Below are 12,392 nucleotides of genomic sequence, written 5' to 3' on the forward strand. Positions count from 1 at the left end.
GGGGGAATGGTGGAAACAACATTTTTCAAAAAGAACTTGTGGTTTTTATGAACATTGATTTAAAAATTCAAAGAAAAATGTTTTTCAAACTCGGTAAAATGACATGTTGCAGCAGCACACTTTAATATATATCGAGTTCAGTAAACACATTATATACATTTAAGAAACGGACAGTGTGGGATCCCACTTGCAAGCTTCTGTAACCCCATGCAGACTGGTAGAGCCAGAATGAGGAGCCTGAATCAGGTGGGGATCCACACCCTGAGCTTTACCAGCCAGCATGGTCCATGGTACTGGGGACTCTAAAAGACTCCCCCAAAGTTGGTGTCCGTACCATACACAAGGGGTTCTTTCCCACCTCCATTGCCCAGGAGGAGGTGTGAGTCTTCGAGAAGCAGGGGTGTTGTACCAATCTTCCAAAAACCTTTGCAGTTCTTGGCTACTGGGGCAATACTATACCTATACTGGGGCAATACTATACATATGCTGGGGCAATACTATACCTATACTGGAGCAATACTATACCTATACTGGGGGCAACACTATACCTATACTGGGGGCACCATTATACCTATACTGGGGGCACTACTCTACCTATACTGGGGGTAATACTATACCTATACTCGGGGTTATACTATACCTATACTGGGGCACTACTATACCTATAATGGGGGGCACTACTATACCTATAATGGGGGCACTACTCTACCTATACTGGGGGTAATACTATACCTATACTGGGGGTTATACTATACCTATACTGGGGCACTACTATACCTATAATGGGGGGCACTTCTATACCTATACTGGGGCACTACTATACCTATAATGGGGGCACTACTATACCTATGCTGGGGGCACCATTATACCTATACTGAGGCACTACTCTACCTGTACTGGGGCAATACTATACCTATACTGGGGGCAACACTATACCTATACTGGGGCCACCATTATACCTATACTGGGGGCACTACTCTACCTATACTGGGGGCACTATTCTACCTATACTGCGGGTAATACTATATTTATACTGGGGGCACTACTCTGCCTATACTGGGGGTAATACTATACCTATACTGGGGCACTATTCTACCTATACTGGGGGCACAACTCTACTTATGAAGAGAGACTACTGGGAATATGACATTTTGCTGTTGGGGGACCGCACCACTTGGATAACTGCCAGGGATTTAACCGAGGGAGGGTGAATGACTTTACCTCAGGGTAGGGGGCTCCCAGGTTACATTTGCCCTGGGACCCCTGTACTGCTTAAATCTTGTTAAGTGATTACTCATAAAGGTGGATTGCAGAAGGGCAACCGACCACTTGAAGCAGGTGAAGATGTATGACCCGACTCCATTCGTGGGGTCCAACCTGGACTGAATGCAGTCGTTCTCTTGGTAAAAAGACAGTGGCCTTCACAATGGTGTACACACTGTACACCATATGCGGCCAGGTGTACCCCTCCAACCGTGGGGGGGGGGGGGGTATATAAACGAAGGCCTGTGCTAATAAATGTATTGTCTTATGAGACTGTCGTTACTGAGGTAAGCCACCTCCCCCTTTTTTCCTTTTATGTGTTTTTAACTCAGTTTTACCGATTCCTGGACACCTCTTACCCCCTTTATGCCAAAGAGAAACCTGTCTTAAATCATGGACATAATCCGCAGATTGGTAGGTGGAAGCTTCCTTGATGCATGATAACGTCGCAGGATGGATCAGTTAGACATTGAAGACAGCTTGGTGTCACTTACAGTGGAAGAATGCTCTTCAAAACACATCAAACGTAATATTTCAGAGTTACATTTTTTCAACTCTAGTGAAGAAGACATGTTTGAGGCATTTTTCAGTGTGTTTGTGTCAAAGTACCAAAGCGTTGTTGTTTGTGAAGATCAGAATCAGATATTTATATTACAGAAGTATTCTTCAAATTCAGACATCATTGCCAGAACAAAGCAGCTCAACTTGGCTCACGCTGTACGCTGCATTGGGGCTGGTATCAGCACAGCTATAGCTGCAATGCTATAGTCCATAGCCGTGCACTGGTAATTTGGGTGCCGAATTACGTGTCCACCACGAGTTGCTAAGACTTGGAGGAGGAATAGTATTTAACGCCACCAGGAAATTTGTTGGCAGCAGCAGGGTGAGCCATCATTCGGCTCGCCCTACGCGCCCAACTACTCAGCAGCGATATAATGTGTACACATTGCCAGACGACCGCTGTTACCAATATTAATTTTTTTGTGTTCATTTTCTAACATTGTGTGGGTCAGACCTACTAAGAGACCAGATTGCTTATTGTGATGCCTTGCGTGGCTTCAAACATGTGATGGCCAGTTTCATTAAGGGACCACAAAGTCTCCTGTGAAGCCTTATGGGGTTCCTAACATGGTGAGCCACCTAGTTACATACCTCTAAGTATCCCTCACAATGCTTACTATGGGAGTTCTAATATAGTGCAGGCTGCTCCACTAAGGGCCATGTTGCCTTCTGTGTTACGATGAGAGGTTTGGCGAACATGGTGAAGGCCAGCTACGTTAAAGACTTTGTTGCCTTCTTTGCTAACCTTTGGGCCCAGAACCATTTCAGCTTTGTTGTCTTCAGGTTTTTTCCTGGAAGAGAGAAAGTTTCTGATCCAGAATGAGTCATCTGTGATTTCCTTGACGGAAGGCCGTGGCTTAGCTTTGTTCCTTTATAAAACCGCAGAAAGCAGAAGAGAAAGTGGTTGGTCAGCAGCGTCAGGTTCCTGTGGTGGGGTAGAGGGCAGATGGTCAGCAATATGTGAAGAAGAAGTGAAACCGATGAACCTTCTGAGCTGCAGAACATTAACTTGAAACTTTGGGGACAATTCAAAATATATTCTGCTTCACAGCATCCAATTCAAAGAGGAGCATCTGTAGAAAGCTGCAGGCCAGGTGAGGAACGTTGACTGAGGATACTGATTTGTGGGAAAATTGAATATTAGATGGCAGAAATGGTGATTGGCCTCCTGCAGGAACCCTACATAGCTAAACATAGAGATGATGAGAGGAGGATGAAGAGGCCATCTTAGGGATGTAATCCTTAGCAACTGTGTTCTCAGTGAGAGGAAGATCCTGATTGGTTGGTAGGATTAGGCAGAGGTAGGACCAGGATCATTGCTTTATTGTAAACAAACCCCATGTTTGTCCCCACAGGTGACAGAAGATGAATCTTGGACCAGGACTTCTCCTTCTCTCTCTCCTGGTCTGGGTGGATGGTGGAGATCCTCAGTGTCTCTCCGCTATCCCTGGACTCCCAGGAATACCCGGCATGCCGGGCAGAGATGGGCGGGACGGACTGAAAGGTATCAAAGGAGAGAAAGGTGAGTGTCAGATAGTGTACATCGTGTATATATGGACTCTATGGTGAGTGCCAAACAGAGTGTACAGATATACATGGAGTCTATAAGGAGTGATAGAAAGTGTGTACAGATATACATGGAGTCTATAGGGAGTGATAGACAGTGTGTACAGATATACATGGAGTCTATAGGGAGTGATAGACAGTGTGTACAGATATACATGGAGTCTATAGGGAGTGATAGACAGTGTGTACAGATATACATGGAGTCTATAGGGAGTGATAGTCTGTACAGATATACATGGAGTCTATAGGGAGTGATAGACAGTGTGTACAGAGATACATGGAGTCTATAAAGAGTGATAGACAGTGTGTACAGACAGGGCTGGGCCGAGGCATAGGCTGGAGAGGCTCCAGCCTCAGGGCGCAGTGTAGGAGGGGGCGCACAATTCATTCAGCTGTCATTCCTAATTGTGTTTGAAGCAGAAAGAAATAAGAAAAGGAGATACATGGAAGTGATTACAAGCCAGATAACTAGAGATTAAGGTGTTGAGGGGGTTGGGGGCTGTGTGGGATGCCTCTTAGTCTAATAGCAATCAGTGTGTGACGGCTGGGGTAGGAGGGATGGCGGGGCGCACTTTGGTGTCTCAGCCTTGGGTGCTGGAGAACCTTGTCCCGGCTCTGTGTACAGATATACATGGAGTCTATAGGGAGTGATAGACAGTGTGTACAGATATACATGCAGTCTATAGAGAGTGATAGGCAGTGTGTACAGATATACATGGAGTCTGTAGGAAGTGATAGTGTGTACAGATATAGACACAGTCTATAGGGAGTGATAGACAGTGTGTACAGTTAAAAATTGAATCTATAGTGAGTGATAGACAGTGTGTACTGTTATACACGCATAGCTCCCAACTGTCCCTCTTTTGGAAGGACAGTCCCTCTTTGGGAGCCCTGTCCCACTGTCCCTCTTTCCTCCTCATTTGTCCCTCTTTCAGGACTTTGTCCCTCTTTCTATGTAAATATATATATATATATATATGAATATATATATATATATATATATTTCTCTACTAAAAAATGTGTTTGATTGACTCTAAACTTTATTCCCATCCTTTAAATTGATATATTACTAATTTTAAAATGTTAATATGAAGGAAAATGAACCAGGATAGAAAGGACCAGAGTGGTTTGAATTGTAAAACAACATATTTTTCTTATGAAGTCTTTAGGGTATGCGTGACTAGGGGTGTGATGGGGGTGTGATCAGGGGTGTGGCAGGGGCGTGGCTTAAGTGTCCCTCTTTCTCATCTCAAAAAGTTTGGAGGTATGGACATGGAGTCTATAGGTAGTGATGTATGTTGTGTATGAATGAGGCAGTAAAGGTGGTCAATGGCCATACATCAGGCGACTTGGCAGCTGACCGATCATCCGATTCAATTATTTTAATTGGAATCAGATTAAAATACAGGACAGAAATTGGTGCCACCAAGTACATACCCGACCAACAATGCAACCAATTTCGGGCCGAAATTGGTCGCATTAATCAGAATCAGAAAACTTTATTCGCCAAGTGCGACCATGTCACACCCGGAATTGCTTGTGGTTACATGGACTTGCTGCAAGATTTAGGGCCAACTTGGTCGATCGGGACAAGTGACGAATGTGAGGAATCCCTCGACGCTTTGCCACTCGGTGCACTCTATACATTACCTGTCCACAGCCACCGCTTGTTCCGGGCTCCCTCCACCATCCATACATGTGCCGCGCATGGTTGCCTAGTAACGTGGACATCACACATGCCCCCTTACTAGGCAACCACTGGGGGTGCATGTATGGACGGCGGAGTGAGCCCAGCGGGAGCGGCGGCCACGGACACGCAATGTATAGCACTGGGCACATTAAACATTATGGGGGAAAGTGTTGGGTCGGTGAGGCAGCAGATGTGGTGTCACAAGGCCGATTCCTGATCGATTTCAGCATGATATTGATCGGGAATCGGCCTGCGGTGTATGGGCAGCTGACAGATCTCTCTCTAATAACATTCGATTAGGCCTCGTTCCCATTGCGTTCCGCTCACGTGTCTGTCCGCGTTGGGCTTTTTTAGAGGCATTTTTACCCTTTCCCGGCGCTTGGGTGGGCGATGCGGGTTTGTTAAAAGCGCTTTTCTAAGCGCTTTTCCCGTGCATTTTTTTAATTCACTCCCTGACGCAAGTCAGGAAGTGAACTCTTTGACCCGGAACAGAATAAATACAATGTATTTATTCTTACAAACACTAATGCAATCGCTGCACAAAGCGGTTTTGTGAGCGTTTTGCGTTTTTCATATACCTTCCATTGAGGCGGAATCGCCTCAAAAATGTCCATGCACCGCTTATCTGAGCAGATCAGAAACAAACCGCTCAGATGTGAACTTTGTCATAGACAATCATGGCACAAGCGCTTTCAGGGCGATTTTTAAAATCGCCAGCGCTTAAAAAAATCTCAAACGTCCCCTAGTGTGAATGAGCCCTCAGAGACAGATCTGTCTCTTGGTCGAATCTGCCCATCATCGCTAGATGTATGGCTCCCTTAAGTCTATGTGAAAGGTATGTAGTGTTGTCTATATATGCAGAATATAGAGGCTACTTTACAGAGGAGCTCCTGAGATGGAGGGTCATATCAGAACATAGGGAAGGTTTGCTGAAAGGTTGCTGAGTCTCTTAAGGCGCGTACACACGCCATACTTCTTCAAACAATGGGTCCGTCAGACCCTCCCGTGGTGCGGTCGTTCTGAAGACAGTTGCACGGGAGTACAAGCTGTCGGCAGACTGATAAGAATGCTTGACTGATCAGGGCCGGCGCTCCCATAGAGGCAAAGGGGGCATTTGCCCTAGGACCCCCGACCTTTGCAGAGGCCCGCGCCGCCGGCACTACTTAATGCTGCCTGCTCCTCCGCTCGCTCTGCTCCCCGGGGCCCTTGCTAACAAGCTGCAGCAGCAATTACTCACCTCCTCCACCGGAGGGCATAGTCCGGGCACTCTTGCCATGTTGTCCTCCACCTCCTCTATGACATGGCGCGTGCTTACAAATAACGCGCACCAGATCATAGAGGGGGTGGAGGACAACATGGCAAGAGTGCCCGGACTATGCCCTCCGCTGGAGGAGGTGAGTAATTGCTGCTGCAGTTTTTAGCAAGAGCCCTGAGGAGCAGAGGTAATCGCCGGGAAGGGAGGGGGGGAGGGGGTGTTCGGGTAGGGCCCCCCCATTCAATTTGCCCAAGGACCCCGGAGCCCCTTAAGCCGGCCTTGTGACTGATCCGCCGAACTATCCTATTAGATAGCCAGGTCTATAGGTGTTCCAAGAATAGGTAGCCAGGTCTATAGGTGTCCCCAGAATAGGTAGCCAGGTCTTTAGGTGTCCCCAGTTCAGTTAGCCAGGTGTATAGGTGTCCCCAGAAAGAGGGGTGGCAGCGCAGTGAAGGGGGAGCAGCAAGCACAGCGGCGGGGAATGGGGACGTCTCCCCTGCACCTCACCTGGGGCTCCCTCTTCCTCGTTCTCCCCTCCAGAACTAAGCTTTGTGGCAGGCTGGCAGTGGGCGGGGAACAACCTACCTCTTCCTTGTTCCGGATACGAGAGGGAGCTCTGTGTGCTGCTGGTCTGGTCTACTCAGTCACTGAGCAGACCAGAGCAGTGGCACGCAGAGCTCCCTCCCGTGTGTGGAACAAGGCAGAGGTAAGTCTCCGCCCACTGCCAGCCTGCCACAAAGCTTAAATCTGGTGAGGGGAGCGAGTCAGGGGGAGCCCCAGGTGAGGGAAGGGGGGAGACGGCCCCCCTTCCCCGCCGCTGTGCCCGCAGCTCCCCCTTCACTGCGCTGCAGCCCCTCCTTCTCCCAGCACGGTTGCGCACAGTTTTTTACGGATATTAGGGGCACTTAAATTTAATTGCAAAATTACGGATTGCCCGTAAATTTAAGGGCGGTTGGCAACCCAGATTTGCAGATGCTGGAAATGCAATCACATTGTCACTATTTCACACAAATCCTTGACTGTGTTAACTCTTCTTATGCACGCTAATGAAAGTAGGGCAACTTAATTACTGGCAGCGTAGTGTGCGTTCCTTAGCAACGGCCAATCCTTGTAAGTGCCATGTGATAATTATGTATTGCCGCGATATTTCACTAGCGTGACCACGTTAATTAATCATCACTATTGCGTGTCACTTACAAGGATCGGCTGTTGCTAAGGAACAGACGCTACGCTGCTAGTAGCGCTCTTAGCATGCAAGCAATATAATTAAGCCGTGCTACTTTCATTAGCACATGTAAGAAAAGTAACTCACGCTTTTTCAGTGCGATACAATTGAAGAATCAACCCCAATGTGTCATCTACCTGCACTTGCACCAATTGCAATTGAACAGCAATTCATGTGAAATTCTATCTATCCTAGCTGTAGCCCCATCTCTAAGGTTTTTCTCATGCTATCTCTTACTATGAATGATGACTGGACTTGATAATGACATTAATAGATTTCCAACTGCAGGTTTGTCAGCAAAGCATATGACATATTGCTTATTTCTAATGGCCCCACCCCTGAGGTATTATTCAGAAATCAGAATCAATTATCCCACTGTTAACAATGACTGGACTTCATATATGTCTATGCAAGCTATAATCCCTCCCCAAAGGTTCCATTACATTTATTCCAGGCTATTGATTTTATTGTGAATGATGGCGGAAAGTCAGATGGCATAACACATTCTCCTCCTTCTGCAGGTTTGTCTGAAAGCCACAGTACAGGTGCTTTGAAAGGTGAAAAAGGCATTAAAGGCTCTTCGGGTCCACCGGGTAAAACCGGCCGTAAGGGGCCACCAGGATCCCCAGGAAATCTAGGTCCACAGGGCCCCAAAGGGGAGCTGGGAATTGCTGGGAATCATAAGCGCCAGTATCAGTCAGCATTTACTGTGAAGAGGTCCACCATGCAACACCCTGACAAGAACACACCCATCATATTCAACGACGTCATCACCAATGACCATGGACACTATAATACCAACACTGGGAAATTTGTCTGCCAAATTCCTGGGCTCTACTATTTTGTCTACCACACCTCACAGTCAGGCAACCTGTGCCTCACGTTGCGTGTAGACGATGAAATCAAGGCCAGCTTCTGTGACCACAAGTCAAACAGTGAGCAGGTGAGCTCAGGAGGGGTCCTCGTCCAGCTGAAGCTTAACCAGGAGGTGTGGCTGGCCACCAATGATTACAACAACATGATTGGAATAGATACTAATGACAGTGTCTTCTCTGGTTTCCTTATTTTTCCTGATTAATAAGAATGTCATGGGCAGAGCTTTAGCTGACCTGCAGAAGGTGGGGCTAAATGTGAAACCCCCGTGCCTCTTTTGTTTTCCCCCAGTATAGGTGCTCCCAGTATAGATAGCCAGATATAGGTAACCCCAGTATAGATTGCCAGCTATAGGTGCCCTAGTATAGGTAGCTTGGTATAGGTGCCTCCAGTATGGCTAGCCTGGTATAGGTGCCCCCATTATAGGTAGCCTGGTATAGGTGCCCCCAGTATAGGTAGCCTGGTATAGGTGCCCCCAGTATAGGTAGCCAAGTATAGGTAGTCAGGTATAGTCCGCCCCTAGACCACAACTGACTCTCACCGTTCTCTCTTGTCATCAGCTTCGCATCCTACCACCATGGTTACTTCTGACGTCATGAGAGGTACCCGCTGGTCCGGAGGTAACCATGGTGACAGAGGACATGAAGCCAGTGACAGGAGAGAGCGTTGAGAGTCGGCGCTGGATCTGGCCATGTAAGTTATGATTAGGGGCTGCGCCGCAGAGCACAGGGCAGACCGCCAGCAGGACAGCGAAGGCCCCCCCTACAATGTGAGGCCCGAAGCAGGGGCATGCCTCGCTTGTACACTGGCGGTGCCCCTGGGCGCTGATGTTATATGTAGGGGGGCTGCTGATATATGTGGGGGGGGGGCTGATGATATATGTGGGGGGGGGGCTGATGTTATATGTTGTGGGGCAGAGGGATGATGGTAAATGTGGGACGATGGATGTTATATGTGGGTGGGGGGATTTCTGTAGATTGGTAGATTGTAAGCTCCGTGGTGCTTGTGACTGCCTGTCTGATGATACTGCTGATCTATTTTTCCATTATCAATAAATAAATGAACTGAACCAGGAAGTGTGAGGTGTCCATTACTTTGCCTAATAATTGGGATCCTGGAGTTTTCCTTAAAATGTCACAAGAGATGTGACGCCCCCTGGTCAGGAGAACGTCACCACCAGAGAGACATCAGTTCAATGCCGGTCACGTTCTCCTGATGGGTGTGAATCTTCATGTTCACCATAGCAGAATTACCTCCTTACAATGGCCGCCCGGGACACATCAGGCAGATGTGAGGGTGGTGTGTTAAAGTGTACCCGAGGCGACGTGACAGGATGAGATAAACATGTGAATGTACAATGCAAAACATATTAAAAACATATTAATAACCAGGCTGTTTTACTTTTTTATTTTGCTCTCTGAAAGAATTAATTTTTAGGCATGGAAGTGACAGCTTCTGTCTTGTACCTTGTAAACATCACTGATAAGCAAATTACAGCCATAAAACTTTTCCTGGCAGGATACAACTTCTGATGGCAGGGGGGAGATAAAAAAAAATTAATAGTTCATGTATTTTAGCCCTAGGACACTTAACAGGCTGCCACTGAGCAGAGACAACAAAACATTCAATCTGCTTTGTAAATGTTCAAATATAAAATAAATCCATGGGATATCTAAAAAAATTAATTTTTAGGAGTAATGCAATTGTTTTATCTCATCAGTTTATTTTTACCTCGGGTTCACTTTAAATGACAAAGTGGAGGAACGTCAGTCCAGGTTGTACAGGTGGCCAAACTGCCACAAAAACAACTTGCAAAAAAAACTTTTAGGTCGCATTCACAGTGGGACATAAAAAGTCATTATAACGCAGGATAACGCACTGTAATGTTAAAGAGGAACTTCAGCCTAAACAAACATACTGTCATTAAGTTACATTAGTTATGTTAAATAAAATAGATAGGTAATATAATCTCTTACCCACCCTGTTTTAAAAGAACAGGCAAATGTTTGATTTCATGAAGGCAGCCATCTTTTTGGTTAAAGGAGGTGACAGGGAGCATGAGACACAGTTCCAACTGTCCTGTATGCTGATCACCCCTTCCTATTGCTAGGCAACGTGAATAACCGCATAGGAAATCCCATCATGCTTTGCACAGCATCAGGGAAAAAAAGCCCGGGCAGTTTTCTTTGATGGGTGGAGCTTAGCTAAAAATGCTTGGGTAAGAAAAACAAAGTTCGGATGCTGTGAAACTGTTAAAGAAACACTAAGCCTTTTCAGTTCTGCTGAGTAGATTTTTAGTCCAGAGGTTCACTTTAAGCCTATGCGACATTCACAGAGCAACGTTAATGTCGAGTTGGAAATTTCGCATTATGGTAACTCACTGCTTGCAGCGTTACCTCTAAACACAGACATTAACACATACAGAGAGGCAAACTTTTCATTGCCACTGTATCCACTGTATCTACTGTATGCCATGGTAATGCAGTGTTAATGTGCGTTACCAACTTTTGCGTTGCGTTTTAATTCTGCATTGCGGCTTTAACGTCACATTACAAGGCAACGTCCCACTGTGAATATGTCCTTAACTTCTTTTGTATTATTCCAAAACCGTATAATAAAAATATGTCCTGTATATGATTTGCTGTCAATTAACCCCAACAAGAACTGTTATAGGATTGACATTTGAGACTCAGAATCAGTACTCCGCAAATTAATAAAATCCCTATCAACGGGCGACTGTTCCTTCATCGAGTCACTCATAACGTTTAGAGAAATGCTACTTCCCGAGATGCTACACTAATCGCAATGCTTCTTACTCCTAATAACTCTTATTGCCCCAAGAGGTGAGCCCCCATTTCCTGAGAGGTGTGCCCTCCTGTCCCTGAGAGGTGTGCCCCCCATTCCCTGAGAGATGCACCCCCCAATCCCCAAGAGGTGTGCCCCCCATTCCCTGAGAGATACACCCCCCAATCCCCAAGAGGTGTGCCCCCCATTCCCTGAGAGATACACCCCCCAATCCCCAAGAGGTGTGCCCCCCCCATTCTCTGAGAGGTGCACTCCTCATTACCCAAGAGTTACGCCCCCCCATACCCTGAGAGATGTGCCCCCATTCCATGAGAGATGCACCCCTCATTCCCCAAGAGGTGCTTCCCTTTCCCTGAGAGTTGTGCCCCCTCATCACCTCTCTTAATCCAAAAACCACCACTAGGGCAGTAGAGACAACCCAAATACTGGAATATCACCCAGAGAGGACTATGGGACATCCACAGGAATACACAGTACATGAGCTCCAGCTGATTCTGGGAAATATACAGCTTGTTTAATGAAGTTTTATTGTGTTTAAGCAGAAATTCCGCAGCGCAGGCGTCTCCTCCCCCCAATTCCTGTAAGCGCCTGACTGCAGCGGGAAGAAAAGAGACTGTTTATACAATTCTGTCTGTCATCGGAGCATTACTAACACCTGGAATATGCTAAGATTAACCCCTCCACTCCTCCCTTTCTACTGCACGCCATAACAGACAGTCACCTCAGAGATGGGAGTAACCTCAGTAATACCAGAGCAGAGTAACCTCCAGATGAGGGTGCCCCCAAGAGGTGAGGATTACCTCACAACAACAACAATTATCCCATTTGCAAAGCATATTTATCCCATAGGACTTCTGTACACATGTCTACATGGTTGTGGGGCGTGTTACAGGGGAAAATGTTCTGTGTCCACTAAACTGGTGGTTTTCAAACTGGATTCAAAAGCTTCCAGGGATGTCCTGATTGGATGTGGCAAGGAGTTCCAAAGTGTAGGGGCAGCATGACAGAAGGCACTGGCTCCAAAGGTTTTTGGAAGTAAACTTCGGGGTTGTGTAACGATTGCGGAATCGTCTCCATGGTCAGCGCACCAGACGTGCGCTGACGCGGCGGATTTCCTCCACAAGCGTATAATTGAGGACACCCAGGCTAGGTGC

General features: G+C 46.7%; 1 protein-coding gene across 1 annotated transcript; it reads left to right on the plus strand.

The window, feature by feature from the left end:
• The first annotated feature begins 2,803 nt into the window (after positions 1-2,803).
• On the plus strand, positions 2,804-9,287 carry C1QC (complement C1q C chain). The gene is made up of 3 exons (XM_068243147.1): positions 2,804-2,918; positions 3,180-3,346; positions 8,082-9,287. The coding sequence occupies exons 2-3, from the start codon at positions 3,190-3,192 to the stop codon at positions 8,636-8,638; spliced, it is 714 nt and encodes a 237-aa protein (XP_068099248.1). The 5' UTR covers positions 2,804-2,918; positions 3,180-3,189; the 3' UTR covers positions 8,639-9,287.
• Positions 9,288-12,392: the final 3,105 nt, after the last annotated feature.

The sequence above is a fragment of the Hyperolius riggenbachi genome, chromosome 6 (genome assembly GCF_040937935.1).
Source record: "Hyperolius riggenbachi isolate aHypRig1 chromosome 6, aHypRig1.pri, whole genome shotgun sequence".
In the NCBI taxonomy this organism is placed as follows: domain Eukaryota; kingdom Metazoa; phylum Chordata; class Amphibia; order Anura; family Hyperoliidae; genus Hyperolius; species Hyperolius riggenbachi.